Below are 16,206 nucleotides of genomic sequence, written 5' to 3' on the forward strand. Positions count from 1 at the left end.
CAATAAGAGGTGCAAGGTTGAGAAGGAAACATGAGTGACTTCCGATACTGGAATCTGGAGCAACAATCTGCTGGAAGAAGTCAGCAAACCATGGGTAGTAAGGAGTGGTCAGCATTTTGGGTCAACAAACACATAGGGTGAGAACTTTGACCAAAGGTTCCTGGAAGTGGATTTTAAACTCAGAGCCTTCTGGAGCTGGATGCTGCAGAGAAGGACAGTTGCTTACATTTGATGAGGTAGTCTATCAGGGCTATAAGGGTGCAGAGCATTTGAAACATTAATTATTAATCCAACTACTTGGTAACACCAAGTTGGAATGCTGCTTCAGAGTGACACTCAGTGGCCAGGTCTGTAACTGTACCCCAAATCAATCTATAATTCTCAGCGACAATTAGTTCAGCAGTTTTATATTATATGACCAAAAAACCCACTATAACAGCATCGTATATAGCTCTACATTATATCCAAAGTTTGGCACTTTAGAAATGAGTTTTATCATAAAATCTGCCTTAGGAGTTTTTCCAATGTAGTTTGAAATGAAATAATGCAGTCTGTATATATATACATATATATATATATAAACGTTCCCTCCGTAACTCCCTGGTCCACTCGTCCCTTCCTACCTAAACCACCCCATCCCCGGGCACTTTCCCCTGCAACCGCACGAGATGCAACACCTGTCCCTTTACCTCCCCCCTCAACTCCATCCAAGGACCAAACAGTCTTTCCAGGTGAGACAAAGGTTCACCTGTACCTCCTCCAACCTCATCTATTGCATCCGCTGCTCTAGATGTCAACTTATTTACATCGGCGAAACCAAGCGCAGGCTCGGCGATTGCTTCACTCAACACCTGCGCTTGGTCCACGTTGGCCAAACTGATCTCCCGGTGGCCGAGCACTTCAACTCCCCCTCCCATTCCCAGTCTGACCTTTCTGTCATGGGCCTCCTCCAGTGCCATAGTGAGGCCCACCGGAGATTGGAGGAATAGCACCTCATATTTCGCCTGGGCAGCTTGCAGCCCAGTGGTGTGAACATCGACTTCTCCAACTTTAGATAGTTCCTCTGTCCCTCTCTTCCCCTCCTCTTTCCCAGATCTCCCTCTATCTTCCTGTCTCCACCTATATCCTTCCTTTGTCCCGCCCCCCTGACATCAGTCTGAAGAAGGGTCTCGACCCGACACGTCACCCATTCCTTCTCTCCCGAGATGCTGCCTGACCTGCTGAGTTACTCCAGCATTTTGTGAATAAAGACCTTCGATTTGTACCAGCATCTGCAGTTATTTTCTTATACTATATATATATAGCAAATTTCCTTCTCATTGTTCACGGTAAATTAGAGAATGCTTTATTTTGTAAAATGGGAAATAATTTTTACCATGTAAAATACAATTCATTACTAGTGTAAATTATTTGTGTCATTGTCTATTTCTTAGGGCTAATAACAACAGAGCTGTTCACAGAATACTCTGGAAACACTAAGCAAGTCAGGCAGCATCAGTGGAAAGAGTAATAGTTCTCATTTCAAGTCTGAGACCCTTCATCAGAACTGAGAAAGAGAGAAAACAAGTTAGTTTTCAATTGCATAGTAAGTTGGAAAGGGATGGGTGGAACACAGGGAATATATCTGATTGACTGAGACAAAATGAGTAAATGGGACATTCATAATTTTATTATGTTTCTGTTTGTGTTGCCAATAACACGACACACCCAGCAGACCAGACCATGCCAATGGATAGAGAAATACACAGCCAAAATCACAAAAGGATCACTGGCAGAAATTGTCAATTCTGATGCAGACAGAAAGAAGGAGCAAGTTGCTTGATTCGATACTGAGTCCAGAAGGAACTTCTGCCCAGGTAGATGAGATTTTGTTCCTCAAGCTTCAGTTGGGTCTCATTGTTACAGTACAGGAGGCCTCAGACAGATAGGTCAGAGTGGAAGTTAAACTGCGAGGCATGCAGACGCTCAGGGTCACTCCTGAACACAGCTCTTCTGAAATCATCGGATTGTGGAATAGGTGAAAGGGCAGGCATTGCATCTCTGTGCATGCATGGGGACTTGCCATAAAATGGGGAATTGTTGGTGGGAACAGAAGAGAATCCAAGGAGTTGCAAAGGAATCACTTTGCAGCTTCTGCCAACTCCAGCAAGATTTGTCTACCAGACATCTACTCCGCTTCACTTTCAGCACCTCAAAGTTACCGTTCCCTTTGAAACTGTCTTTCAGTTTCCCCAATCAGTCTTCCAGGTAAAGCAGCGATTCACTTGCACTTTTTCCAATTTAGTACAGTACATCTGATGTCCATTACATTGGAAAAAGCAAACACAGATTGGGTGTTTGCTTGTGAAGCATCTGCATTCAGTCCACATCCTACTGTAATTCCCCATCCCACTCCCACTGTGACTTCCTGCACTGTTACGAGGAGAACCAACTCAAACATGAAGAAAAGCACTTTATTTTCTATCATAGCACGTTACAATCGTTTGGACTCAATATCAAATTCTCCAGGTTTAGGTAACATTCTTTCTTTCTGTTTGTATCAGAATTGGCAATTTCTGCCAGGCATCCATCTGGGATCTTTATTTTCTTTTCATTGGTTCATTGGCTGGCTCCGTCGTGGAGGTGGAGTTGGATTCACTGGAGATGGTCTTGGAGGCAAGGATGCTCAAACTGTGGAATATCTTGGACAATACAGCTCACCCCCTTCATGACACACTGGTCAACCTGAAGAGCACCTTCCGCAACAGACTGATTCCACCAAGATCCAGCACAGAATGCTACAGGAGATTATTTTTCCTTGTGACTATCAAACTGTACAACTCCCCCCCTTTCTGTTTTGTGGTAGACTGTTTCCCCTCCCCCTTCCCCCCCCCCCCCCCCCCCCCCCCATCTTTGCACATCCCCAATCCTGGACCCCACTCATCACTTTAATTTCATGTTTCATGTATCTTGTTGTGTTTTATGACTGTTGGCAGACCAATTTCCCTCCTGGGATAAATAAAGTTCTATCTTATCGTATGGTGTCATAATCTTTACCTTGAAAAGTTCTAAATCTTTTCTCGTTTCTACTGTTTTGTGAATGATTAATGTGGCATGTACGGTAAAAAATGATTTAGCGTGACTAATGTGATCTTCAATTAGTTAAGAAAAAAAACTTGAAATTATACAGGACAGAAATTGAAGCAATTCTATAAGTGTGCCCAAGACTGTAACGCACCTTTTGAGCTTTCTTTTGTGGACTTCTTGTGATGCACGTTCTGTCCAGGTTTGTTATCTTTAACTCTTCTTCGCTACACCCTGATTGCTGGCTATCAAAAGATTCTCTTTGTCCTAAAACACAACACAAATCTAATTCAAGTGAAAAGATTAGAATTTCCCCCCTTTTAGCTAGTTTCTATTTTTGTTCTGCAGTTCATTTCTCCCCAATTTCAGTTCCAGTAAAATAGAACTGAAATAAAATTTCAGACCTAGTAAAATATCAAAAAGGATCTAAACTTGTCATACTATAATCTTTCAGTTATAAAACGTTCACGTGTCCCACTAGGCGGCATGGCGGCGCAGCGGTAGAGTTGCTGCCTTACAGCACCAGAGAGCCGGGTTAGATCCTGACTACGGGTGCTATCTGTACGGAGTTTGTATGTTCTCCCTGTGACCTGCGTGGGTTTTCCCCGGGTGCTCTGGTTTCCTCTCAGACTCCAAAGACGTACAGGTTTGCAGGCTAATCGGCTTGGTAAAATAGTCCCTAGTGTGTGTAGGATAGTGTTAATGTGCGGTTAATTGCTGGTCAGCTTGTACTTGGTATGCCGAAGGGCCTCTTTCTGTGCTGTATCTCTAAACTAAACACCATTGATATTAATTGACATGACAACTAGAAGTTCATGATCAATTTATGTGCATTAATTCAGTAAATACACATAATAAAGTTTAAAGTTTGGAGGAAAGAATCACAAATTTGACCAATTCGTCTTCCAGAGTCAGCAAGTTCCCACCACATTCATCAAGAAAATAGCCACCATCTTTCAAGATGTAATTAAACATTTGGAACAATTTGATCTGGTTTCTTTGAAAAGCACAGATGGGATTCCTCTTTGAATATCTCACCTGTACCACTTTGCGAAGATTCCTCAATTTCTAGACTACTATCACTGTCAGTGAGTTTATTATCTGGAGGGTTGTGTAAGTGGCATTTCATTTGTTGGTGATTCAGATGACCTTCCATACTATTTACAAGGTGACTTTTGGAAGATTGAGGATGTTTCATGCTTTGCAGCGGTAACTTTGCAAAACGACGAAACAACTCCTCTTCATCCACATGTCCAGTATGTGGCCCTCCTCGCAGCTTTGGCTCCCCTTGTCCAACTGGCAGGCATCCAGATGCCATCTTTTCAATCATGTCTGTCATGTCACCTATGAAGATAATATTAAACAATGAATTTCAAACACAATTATTTTAATGTTATTCACTATTGTGCTCTAACATTTTCAAATGACAATTTGTCTGAAATGGCTTTCAAGCACGTCCTGTGATGGAGGAGACTTCAGAAGGTTTCACAGTCATTCAAGTGTTGCTCATGTTGTAATTAAATTACAACAAATTAGGCACAGCACAACCACACAAAACAGCAATACAATTCTAACCTCTGTTTATCTTCAACATACTGCATCTTCAACATACTAAAATGTCCCCAAGCACTTTGCAGCAGCAAAAATACAAAAATTGACATCATAGTACAGGAAAAGACCATATTGTGGCGGATCAGGCCACTCCTTGGGTCAGCCCCCTCGTTACGTGACGGACAGGCGAAAGGGGTTAAAAGCCAGACCAAGGGAAGGCGTATCTTATCCCTAGGAGAACTACGCTGTGGGCAGGAGCTCACAGCCTAATAAAAGAATCTTACTAAACACTGCCTGGCGTCTTGCCTTTTCTCTGGCCTCCGCCAGGCCACTACATTGGTGACCTCGACGGACATCACACGTAGTGATGTCAAACGATAATGTGCAACCCGGTCCTGCCGCCCTCGTGCAACCCGGTCCTGCCGCCCTCGGTCCTGCCGACCTCGAGGCCGTCTCCCTCAAACTCCCGACCCTGTGGACCGAAGAGCCTGAGGTCTGGTTTCAGCAGGCAGAGGCACAGTTTGCTGTGCGAGGGGTAACCGTCGACTTGACGAAGTACTTTTATGTCGTCGGCGCCCTGGACCAGGCGACAGCAAGGCGAGTAAAGCCTTACCTTAATGACCCCCCCGCGGATGACAAATATAAGGGCCTTAAAGAACTCCTTATCAGGAGGTTCGGCCTCAGCGACGCCGAGAGGGCAACTCGCGTTATGAGCCAGGGGGGGCTCGGGGACCGACGGCCGTCGGCCCTCCTGGAGGACATGCTCGCCCTTATGGGCAACCACCCGCCCTGTTTCTTATTCAAGCAGGCCTACCTGCGGCAGCTCCCGGTCGACCTCCGTTCTCAGCTCGCTGAGGACCCCTTCACCGACACGCAGCGGCTGGGCGAGCACGCTGATCAAATCTGGATGTCCCGTCGGGAGGACCTGGCAGCCCTAGCCGTCTTTTCCGCGGCATCGGAAGGCCAACAGCAAGCTGGGGCCGCCGTCGACCCCGTTTCAGGGCGACCCCCGCGGCGAAATCCGGCCGCCATCGGGCACCCCGGTGCCGGCACGCCCTTCTCGCACGGCCCGCCGACAATTCAGCCAGACGCCACCAGAGGTCGCTGGTGGTCGGCCCAAGCAGCACCACCTCCAATACCGCTGGAGACCACCGGAGGTCGCTGGTGGGCATCCCAGTCTGCACCACCACCGGACACCAGCAAAAGCGGCTGGTGCTATTATCACCGTCGTTGGGGACCGAACGCCAAGCAATGTCGCCTACCCTGTGCCTTTCCGGGAAACGCGAGGGCCGGCCGTCAGTGATCCATTCGGCGGCCGGCCAGATCCATCGTGTGTTCGCCCGGGATCGCCGCACCGGGGGTCGGTTCCTCGTCGACACTGGAGCAGAGGTGAGCGTCCTACCTCCTTCCACCGCCGATATCCATACGGGCAAACGCGGCCCCCTCCTCACTGCGGCGAACGGTAGCCCCATCAACAATTACGGGGTCTGCCAGCTCGCCCTTAACTTCGGCGACAGCTGGTTCACGTGGCGGTTCATCATTGCTGATGTTTCCCAGCCGCTGCTGGGCGCCGACTTCCTGCGGGCGCATTCCATGCTCGTGGATGTCAGGCGGCAGCGCCTGGTGCACTCCAGCACGCTGAGGCCGGTCTCCCCCAACGTCGGACACCTGTCGTCCGTGGATGCGACGTACGCGCGCATCCTGGCGGACTTCCCGGACATTGTGGAAACCCACTTCTCCTCCTCCGCTCCCAAGCACGGGGTGCAACATCACATCCCCACCACCGGGCCACCCGTGCACGCCCGAGCGCGGCGTCTCGCTCCAGACAAGCTCCGTCTAGCTCGAGAGGAGTTTCGTCAGATGGAGTCAATGGGCATCGTGCGCCCTTCCGATAGCCCGTGGGCGTCACCACTCCACTTGGTCCCCAAGGCGGACGGGGGTTGGCGACCGTGCGGGGACTATCGGCGCTTAAATGACGCGACCGTTCCCGACAGGTACCCGGTTCCGCACATCCAGGACTTTAATGCCCACCTGGCCGGAGCATCCGTGTTCTCCAAGGTGGACCTTGTGCGTGGATATAATCAAATCCCGGTCCACCCCGATGACATCCCCAAGACTGCCATCATCACCCCGTTCGGCCTATTCGAGTTTCTACGGATGCCGTTCGGGTTGAAGAACGCCGCACAGGCCTTCCAACGGCTTATGGACTGTGTGTGCCGTGGCCTGGAATTCGTCTTTGTGTACTTGGACGACGTACTCGTGGCCAGCCGCTCGAAGCAGGAGCACTGCACCCACCTCCGCCAGCTGTGTAAACGCCTCAGCGAGTACGGGTTGTCAATCAATACTTCCAAGTGCCGTTTTGGGGTGACGGCCATCGATTTCCTCGGCCATCGGGTGACCCCACAAGGGGTGGTACCTCTTCCGGACAGGGTCGAAGCTGTCCGCCGTTTCCACCGACCGACCACTGTCAAGGGCCTGCAGGAATTCGTTGGGATGGTCTCGTTCTATCACCGCTTCCTGCCGTCGGTGGCCAGAACTATGCGCCCACTCTTCCACCTCATGGCTGGTCGCCGCAAGGAGGTCGAGTGGGACGACGAAGCAGGAGCGGCCTTTGAGCAGGCTAAGGAGGCCCTAGCCAGGGCCACGATGCTCGTCCATCCTAAGGAGGATGCCCCAACCGCCCTGACCGTGGACGCTTCTGAGGTGGCGGTCGGTGCGGTGCTAGAGCAGCACATCGACGGGTGTTGGCGGCCACTCGCCTTCTTTAGCAGGCACCTCAGCGGGGCCCAACGGCATTACAGCGCGTTCGACCGGGAGCTCCTCGCCCTCTATCTCGCGGTACGCCACTTTCGGTACTTCCTAGAGGGGAGACCCTTCACCGCGTTCACAGACCACAAGCCACTCACCTTTGCGTTCGCCAAGGTTTCGGATCCGTGGTCTGCGCGGCAACAGAGACAATTGGCTTATGTGTCGGAATACACCACCTCAATTCGGTTCGTGGAAGGAAAAAACAACAGGGTGGCCGACGCCCTGTCTAGACCCGCGATCCACGCCGTCCTACAAATGGCCGGGGGGATCGACTATTCCGCCCTAGCAGCCGCACAGCTGGGGGACGAGGAGATGGCCGCCTATCGTACAGCCGTGTCCGGCCTGCAGCTGGAGGACATTGTCTGTGGCCCCGGGGATACAACACTGTTGTGCGACACCTCCACTGGCCTGCCTCGGCCCATCGTCCCTGTCATCTGGCGTCGCAGGGTATTCGAGGTGCTCCACGGGCTGTCTCACCCCTCCATTCGGGCGACGGTGGCCCTTGTATCCTCCCGTTTCATGTGGCACGGGCTGCGTAAGCAGGTCGCACACTGGGCACGCACCTGCATCCCGTGCCAAACTTCAAAAATCCAGCGACACGTGCGTGCGCCTCTGCAAGAGTTTCGTGTCCCTCGGCAGCGCTTCGACCACATTCATGTGGACATCGTGGGGCGGCTGCCGCCGTCCCGGGGCATGACCCACCTCTTCACTGTGGTAGATCGCTTCACGCGGTGGCCGGAGGCCATTCCGCTGGCAGACACCTCGACGGCCACCTGCGCGCGGGCCTTGGCGGCGCACTGGATCGCCCGGTTCGGGGTGCCACTGGACATTACATCGGACCGGGGGCTACAGTTCACTTCGGAACTGTGGTCGGCCATGGCAAGACTCTTGGGTGTCAGCCTACACCACACTACGGCGTACCATCCACAGTCGAACGGGTTGGTGGAACGCTTTCACCGCCAGCTGAAAGCTGCCCTGAAGGCTCGGCTCACGGGCCCAGACTGGGTGGACGCCCTGCCGTGGGTTTTGCTGGGGATCCGCACCGCACCCAAGGAGGACTTGGCCTCCTCCTCCGCCGAGTTGGTGTACGGGGCCCCCTTGACGGTTCCCGGGGAGTTCATCCCACCAGCGCAGGGTCGAGTGGAGCAGCCTTCTGACGCCCTGCAACGTCTTCCGCAGACGGTGGGCAGGCTGGCACCTGTGCCCACGTCACGTCATGGGACATTCCAGCCACACGTCCCTGCCGCTCTGGAGGACTGCCAGTTTGTGTTCCTGCGCAGGGACGCACACCGATCACTTCTCCAGCGGCCGTACGAGGGCCCCTTCCGGGTCCTGCAACACGGCTCGGCCACATTCGTTCTGGACATGGGGGGTCGCAGAGAGACTGTTTCGGTCGCACGGCTGAAGCCGGCACACGTGGACATTGATCGGCCGGTGCCGGTTGCACAGCCCCGCCCGCGCGGTCGCCCCCCGTCCAAGCTACCCCCTCCAGTGTCTGCTACGACCCCTCCACCTGTCGGTCAGTCGCCGGTCCCTGCGCCGGTCATGGTGCGCACCCGGGCTGGTCGCCTCGTGCGCCCTCCTGTCCGTTTTGTACCTCCGGTTCTTGGGGGGGGGTCCTGTGGCGGATCAGGCCACTCCTTGGGTCAGCCCCCTCGTTACGTGACGGACAGGCGAAAGGGGTTAAAAGCCAGACCAAGGGAAGGCGTATCTTATCCCTAGGAGAACTACGCTGTGGGCAGGAGCTCACAGCCTAATAAAAGAATCTTACTAAACACTGCCTGGCGTCTTGCCTTTTCTCTGGCCTCCGCCAGGCCACTACAATATAGTGAAATGCTGTTGAGCGAAAAATACTGACCCAGAACATCATCGCTAGTAATTTATTGTAGAGTAGGTCTTTCATGTGCACTGAAAGGGGGACAAAGCTTTCATGTAATGGCACCCAACTGTAAAAGGGACTTGGCTGTTCTTTTTCAAAAGCCACTGAAAGCTAACATGGAGGTACAGCAGAGTCTTTGAAAGGAAATGGGATGTTAGCCTTTATTGCACGAGAATTTACATACAAGTTATAAATGTCTTACTTCAAATATTTAGGGCCAAAATCAAACAGCTGGGGGAACAGCAAGTCAAGCAGTTTCTGTGGAGGCAGAGGGATGGTTGGTGTTTGGGGTTCAGACCCTGCATCAGAATTGAGATTGTAAAGAGAAGATAACCAATATAAAGAGATGAGAGAGAGAAGTGAGATAGTAAAGGCTGGTAGGTGATAAGTGGAACCAAGTGATGATGGGCAGATGAAGTCGGACGGGGAAGGAAGGAGTTTTGAGAAAGAGGCTTTTGGGTAATAGGCAGAAATAGATAAGGAAATAATGGGCAATGTGGAACCACAAAAGAGAGGAATAATTGCAGTGCAGAAGGCCAAGGACAAACAATTCATTGTGGGAATGGGAAGATGAAATATACAGATTTGTTCCCCTCTCCCACCTGGTTCCATCAACTAGCCATTGACTCCAGCCCTTTTGGAAGTTAACTTGTTCTCAACCTATGTTTCTAGGTGTTTCAAACCAAATATTTGAGCCACTACTAAGATCATTTAATTCCAACTTGGTATCAAAACAGAAAATGTTGGAACTACTCAACAGGTCAGGCTGTATCTCCGAAAAGAGGATTAATGTTTCAAGTTGATGCAGTTTTAGGTTTTTATCCAGAACAGTTCTAATAGTTATGATGTCAATGTCTCTTTCTTCACAGATACTAACTGCTTTAAGATATATCGTAAAATCCACTTCTAACTGAGATCTGCCCCAATATCTCCTTATATAGAGAATTTTGTTTAAAAGGATTTCTGTGAAATGCCTTGAGAAATTTAGCTTTGTAAAGGTGCTCTATTAATGCAAGTTCTCACTGTTACTGTAATGTCTCATCTGAAGGATGGTACTTCCAATGGTGCAGTTCTCCATCAGCACCAGTCTGCTTTAACTTGCTGTTCTGTGCACAAGCTTCTGAACCTCGGCAGAGCAAGAGGAAAATCAACCTGGATTTCTGTTCCTTATTGCTATCCAACAAGTTGTTTGAAAAAACAACTGTGCCATTCAAAGTACCTACAATGAAGCCAGTAGTATTTCCCAGAAAGTGTAATAGCATTTATTTTCCAACTTGTGGAGATAGTGGTAGAGTACCTTTCTGGATTAGTAATGTGGATTAATTCTGGTTGAGGAGTAGAGATCACCAAAAGGTGATTCCATTCCCTCTCTCCTAGATGCTGCCTGACCTGCTGAGTTACTCCAGCATTTTGTGATACCTTCGATTTGTACCAGCATCTGCAGTTATTTTCCTATACAGAGATCACCAAAAGGTGTGGCTAATGCAATTCAGCCTACTCCCTGCTCCTTACACTGGCCGAAAGGCAGATTTTCTGTTTCAAATAGTTTACACCAGAATGGTTAACATCAGTCTTACACTCAGTTAAGGTGATTGAGTTACATCTACCATTGTGCAGTAATTATCAGATGGAAAATTTAATATCTAAAAGGAAAAGTAAAGAATGATATACTAATGGATGATATATTCACTTGGTCATGACTCCAGTAAAATAGAAAGGTCAAGGCTGAGTGCCATTTCTAATTGCTTGACTAAGTTTTATGTGTGATCTAGGTGTATTTGCTTACTTGTCCAACTGGTGATGGCAGATGTTCCCTTTAGTGCTCTACCATAATTTCGATTGTGAGTTTTCTCTGCACTGGTCAAATGAGAAACCTCAGTGTCTTTTTTCCGTCTCACCTTGACTCCTTCTGGCACAATGTTACAGCTGGACAAATAAAGCAAAATTGCATTTGAAATTAATATGCAACAGTTAACATATAGTTTTGTTTACCAAAATACATTTCATTCATAGAATTTGATACAATAGAGGACATTCATCTGTCTTCATTCAATGTACCAAGCAAATCACTATACGTTTACAAATTTATATTATGTCAGCTTAACATTAATTTCAGATTCCCAAACATTCATAGAGAAGTAAAAAACAGGAGCAGGAGTAGGGTCTTCAAGCACCAGAATTCAATATGATCAATGATAATCATCTATCACAAAGCTATATTCCCTCTTTCTGCTCATTTTCCTGGATGCATTTACATTTAGAAATGTATCCATCTCCTCAATATATTTAGCAATTTGTATACTACTGCCTTATGTGGGAACAAATTCCACAATTTACCACCTCCTGAGTGAAGAGTTTTCTTATTTCAGCAATAATTGTATACCCCATGTGCTTAAACTCCATGTGGCCTTTTGTTGTGACATACCAGCCGGGAAACCATCTTCCCCAGATTCAATCTGCCTCGCCCTGTTAGAATTTGGTAACTTCATTTAGAGTTTCTCTCAAATCTTTTAAACGCGAGTGAATAGAAACACAGTCAACTTTGGAATGTGTCAGCCTGTAGCATTTGGTTGCAGTCTGCTCCTTTCAGCAGAAGACCACAAAACATGGATTTGTCTGACCAAAGCATGTCTATCACCAAGGTGATGAACTTCCAGCAGGAATGAATGTTTATTTACGTTTGCTTCTCTGGGAATAGCTGGCAGATGATTCAGTCCAGTGTTTTGTGTTTCAGTCCAGTATTTCCAAGACCAATCTCAACAAAAACTACTGGATTCTGCCCAGAATCTTTTGCCAATGCACACTGCAACAGGAGATGGATAATTGTCTCACCTGTGCTGCAGTTGATGGCCAGGTTGCTTCTTGCAATGGTATGTGAATGCAGCAGTCAAACTAATTAATGAATTAACAACTATATTTTTAATTAAGAAAAAAGCTGAAGGAACTCAGGCTTTAGGGTGGCATAGTGGCACAGAGGTCGAGTTGCTGTCTTACAGCGCCAGAGAGTCGGATTCGATCCTGCCCAAGGGTGCTGACTGTACTGAGTTTGTACGTTCTCCCTGTGACCATGTGGGTTTTCTCCAGGTGCTCCGGTTTCCTCCCACATTCCAAAGAGGTACAGGTTTGTAGGTTCATTGTTTTCTGGAAATTGTCCCTAGTGTGCAGGATGGTGCTAGTGTACGGAGTGATCGATGGTCAGTGCAGCCTCGGTAGGCTGAAGGGCCGGTTTCCACACTGCAAGTCTAAAGGCGGCATCTGTGGAAGGAAATATATGGCTTTTTGGGTCAGCACCCTTCTGACTAATCAGTTCCTCCAGCAATTTTTTTGCACAATATTCTGGCATCTACAGTCTCTTGTGACTTTATTTTAAATTAACTTTCAGTAAATTTGTCTAAAGATAAATATGGGTCATAAATATATGCTCATTTTTTGAATAATTCCATAGATTTTTATATGCACATCTGAGAGGATAGACAGACCACTTTACCACTGATTCAACCTGCAAATTAAATCTTTTAAGAATTTTGCACCACCACTCTCAAGTCGTTTTGCACCTCTGATTTCTGAATCCCCATTTAGAAAGTTGTCTACACCTTTATTCCTTCTACCAAAGTGCACGACCGTACACTTTGCTACGCTATATTCCATTTGCCACTTCTTTGCCCACTGTCCAAATACTTCTGATGACTCCCTGCTCCTCAACACTACCTGCCCCTCCACCTACTTTCATATCGTCTGCAAACCTGGCCACAAAGCCATCAATTCCACAATCCAGATCATTAACATACAATATGAAAAGTAGCAGACCCAACACCGACCCCTGCGGAACACCACTAGTCACCAACAGCCAACGAGAAAAGGCCTCCTTTATTCCACTCTTGGCTTTCTGTCAGTCAGCTAATCTTCTATCCATGCTAGTACCTTCCCTCTAATACCATGGACAAATCCTGTTTAGTAGCCTTGTGTGTGGCACATTATCAAAGGCCTTTTGAAGTAAACAATATCCAATGACTCTTCCTTGTCTTTCCAGCTTGTTACCTCCTTAAAATACTCCAAACAGATTTGTAAGGCAAGATCTCTCCTTCATCAAAACTATGCTGACTTTGGCCTGTTTTATCCCTCAGTGATGTCGTGTTGGACTACTGCTGTGATGTTCCCCTACATCAATAAAGCAACTCCCTCTATCCCCTTTAACCTCAATCTCGCCTGTAGCATCTGTATCCTGGAACATGAAGCTGTCAGTCCTGTCCCACCCATCGCTAAATTTCTGTAATGGCTATAATATCCCAGTCTCACATATCTATCCATGGCCGAAGTTCATCCTCCTGAACCGTCAATGCTTTGCTGCACACTACCTCTGAAGTATATCCCCCATTCTAGCAATTCATTAACTCACTTCAGGATACACTTCAGAGATGGTGTGCAGCAAAAGAAGCCTTACAAGTTTTCCTTACATGTACACAATAACATATACTGCTATCAGATAACTGCCATGATTACACATAATGAGAGACGGACAATTCACCTTTGAGTAATGCGGATTTGCCTATTGCTTGACAGGTACATGCACTGCTTTCTAGATCCTTGCTGGTTCCCCTGTGAAGGGATTCTCATAGATATGCGACCTTTACGTGCCTAAAGTAAGAAAATACATCTATTAAACATTATTATGTGCTTCAACTTCCATTTATATAGCAGAGTGCTATTTCTCCCTTTTCTGAGCAATCTACAGAAGTGAATTTAGTAGATGAAAAGAAGTATTACATGACAATTTTCATACATCGGAAGCTATTAGAAACTTACAGGGTAATTCTCTTTCTTGTGAACATGTGCTAAAATATTCATTTTCTTCTTACTCTTGGTTGCCAGTTTACCCATGTAGTCTGGCGCACGTGTAAAGCTTTCATCACATGCAGATTTGTAACCAACATGTTCATCGTTCATTTGCTTCCTCAATGAACATGTGGTTTGTGTCCCATCCGCAAAAGTCTCTGATGTTTTCAAAACATCAGAACTGCAACCTTTTGTTATTGGCATCTGTTCATCTTGAGTATGACTAAGAACTTCAAATTCTGATTCAAAATGCTCAGCTGAATTAGCACAAGGTCTCCTCTCCACAACATACACTGGCAGTTGATAGCATGTTGGAGGAGCCACAGCCATGGGGATCACCAGATGACCTTCATTGCTTGCCTTAATCCTTTTGTTCCTCCTTTCATTTTGCCTTTGATAGTCCACTTCATCATAGCCTAATAACTTAGTGCAAGGGGGTTTCTCCAAAAGCTGTGAATCTCCCATCAGATTCACTTTCTCAGACTTTTGCCCAGTGCCAATTGCAGGGTGATAACTTCTCTTTATGTGATCTAGGGCACTGAACGCTTGTTGCACTAGGTGTTTTGATGTCTGAATGTTGATCTCACAACTGCTGATTGAATGTTGGACCGAAATGCCAGTTGCGATATCTTGCTCTTCCTCCATGGCGCTGCTATTCTGTGTGTGTAGGCAGATCAGATTGTGTTTTTCTTGATCACTTTCTAAACCTTCCATTTTTGACCAATCTTGAGACAAACTTGTAGTCCCATTACTCTGTTCATCTTCCTCATCTGATGTATATTCTCTAGCTGTTTTCAAAGAGATAATGCTGCCCCCCTCTTCGTCAGATGTAACATACATTTCTTCCTCTAATGCAAGATCTAGTTCATGTAAATGATCTAGAACATCTGTATAATGATTTTCAGGCTGGGGTTCTGGTGACACAGAATCATGATGCTGCTCAATCTTCTTCCATGGAGTGGAATCATGACTAGGTTTATCTTCAATATAACCACCACCCTGGCCTCCAGACCCTGCTGTAACCTCAGGCTGATTTTGTTCTGTTTTCCAACAATCATACAGTACCATAATTTGTTGTGATGGTTCATTGTTTAAAAGTCTGACTTTGTCCTCTGGTCCATACTTCTTTGGGCTGAAGCTAGTATGGCGACCCATGTTGTAATAGGAATATTCTATAAAATAAACAAAAACATTGTGAAATTCCTTTTATTCTTTTCCTTCTTCTTACCATCCCTCCTCTCCTTAAGTCTTGTTGAGTGCCAGTTTTGCTCTGGTACTTTCATGTGTGTTCTCTGGCATGATGATTACCAAGGGTGGAGCGGAGGGAAAAATCACAATGTTATTGGTACAGCTCACTAGAAGACAGCTTTTTCAAGCCGAGGATCATAGAGTCAAATTACTACGGTGTAGAAGGAAATGGACACTTCTTTCATCCTATCCCTCTTCCCGTGTTAAACCACTTCACTTCAGAGGCACAAACACCGAAGCACTTCAGGAGTAACACTGGGAAATTCTTCTCCACTGATCCAAGGCAATCAAACAAACTTCAGCATACCTCACTAACATTTTAATATAACTTATCTTAGCAACATTACAATCTTTTGTCATAACTAAAAAATAATCCCTCAGTCAAGAACTATCCATTTCTCTTTTGAATGTCTGTAAAGAATCCACTATTGTCAGTTTCAAGACTTCCTGCCATCCAACATAACGGTTGCTAACATTTATGTTACCCGTACTTCCTAGATAACTAACCCACCATACATCAGGTATACATCATGGGACCTTACAAACCTGCACAAGTAAGAAAAGGCAACTAGTGGGTGCAGATGCAAGGTAAGGGGCATGGGATATTGAGGGCATCTGAGGATTATATTTTTCACCCGGACATTTATTACGCTCCCTTTGCAATAAATCCTCTGGTATTGCATTACAATTTATTTTTATAATAACAGGTAATATAACAAGACTCCGATGGTCTTGCTATTTTTATTTTGATTTACCTTATCTAATGCATTTAATATTAAATGCGTTATCCAATGCTTAATACAGATAAATACAGAAGTTACAGC

The 16,206-nt window shown here is 46.9% G+C and overlaps 1 protein-coding gene across 7 annotated transcripts in view; it reads right to left on the reverse strand.

Annotated features, from left to right (window-relative positions):
- Positions 1-16,206, reverse strand: part of tex14 (testis expressed 14, intercellular bridge forming factor) — a 73,254-nt gene that overhangs the window by 20,133 nt on the left and 36,915 nt on the right. For 6 of the 7 annotated variants that reach the window (XM_078422680.1, XM_078422686.1, XM_078422687.1 and 3 more), the window contains 5 exons: positions 14,105-15,306; positions 13,827-13,936; positions 11,088-11,227; positions 4,102-4,407; positions 3,218-3,330 (listed from right to left, as the gene is read on the reverse strand). In XM_078422680.1, coding sequence (XP_078278806.1) covers positions 3,218-3,330; positions 4,102-4,407; positions 11,088-11,227; positions 13,827-13,936; positions 14,105-15,306 — 1,871 coding nt within the window. The remainder of the gene's footprint in view (positions 1-3,217; positions 3,331-4,101; positions 4,408-11,087; positions 11,228-13,826; positions 13,937-14,104; positions 15,307-16,206) is intronic. The other variant, XM_078422684.1, reaches the window with a different exon arrangement.

The sequence above is a fragment of the Rhinoraja longicauda genome, chromosome 26, assembly GCF_053455715.1.
Source record: "Rhinoraja longicauda isolate Sanriku21f chromosome 26, sRhiLon1.1, whole genome shotgun sequence".
Lineage (NCBI taxonomy): Eukaryota > Metazoa > Chordata > Chondrichthyes > Rajiformes > Arhynchobatidae > Rhinoraja > Rhinoraja longicauda.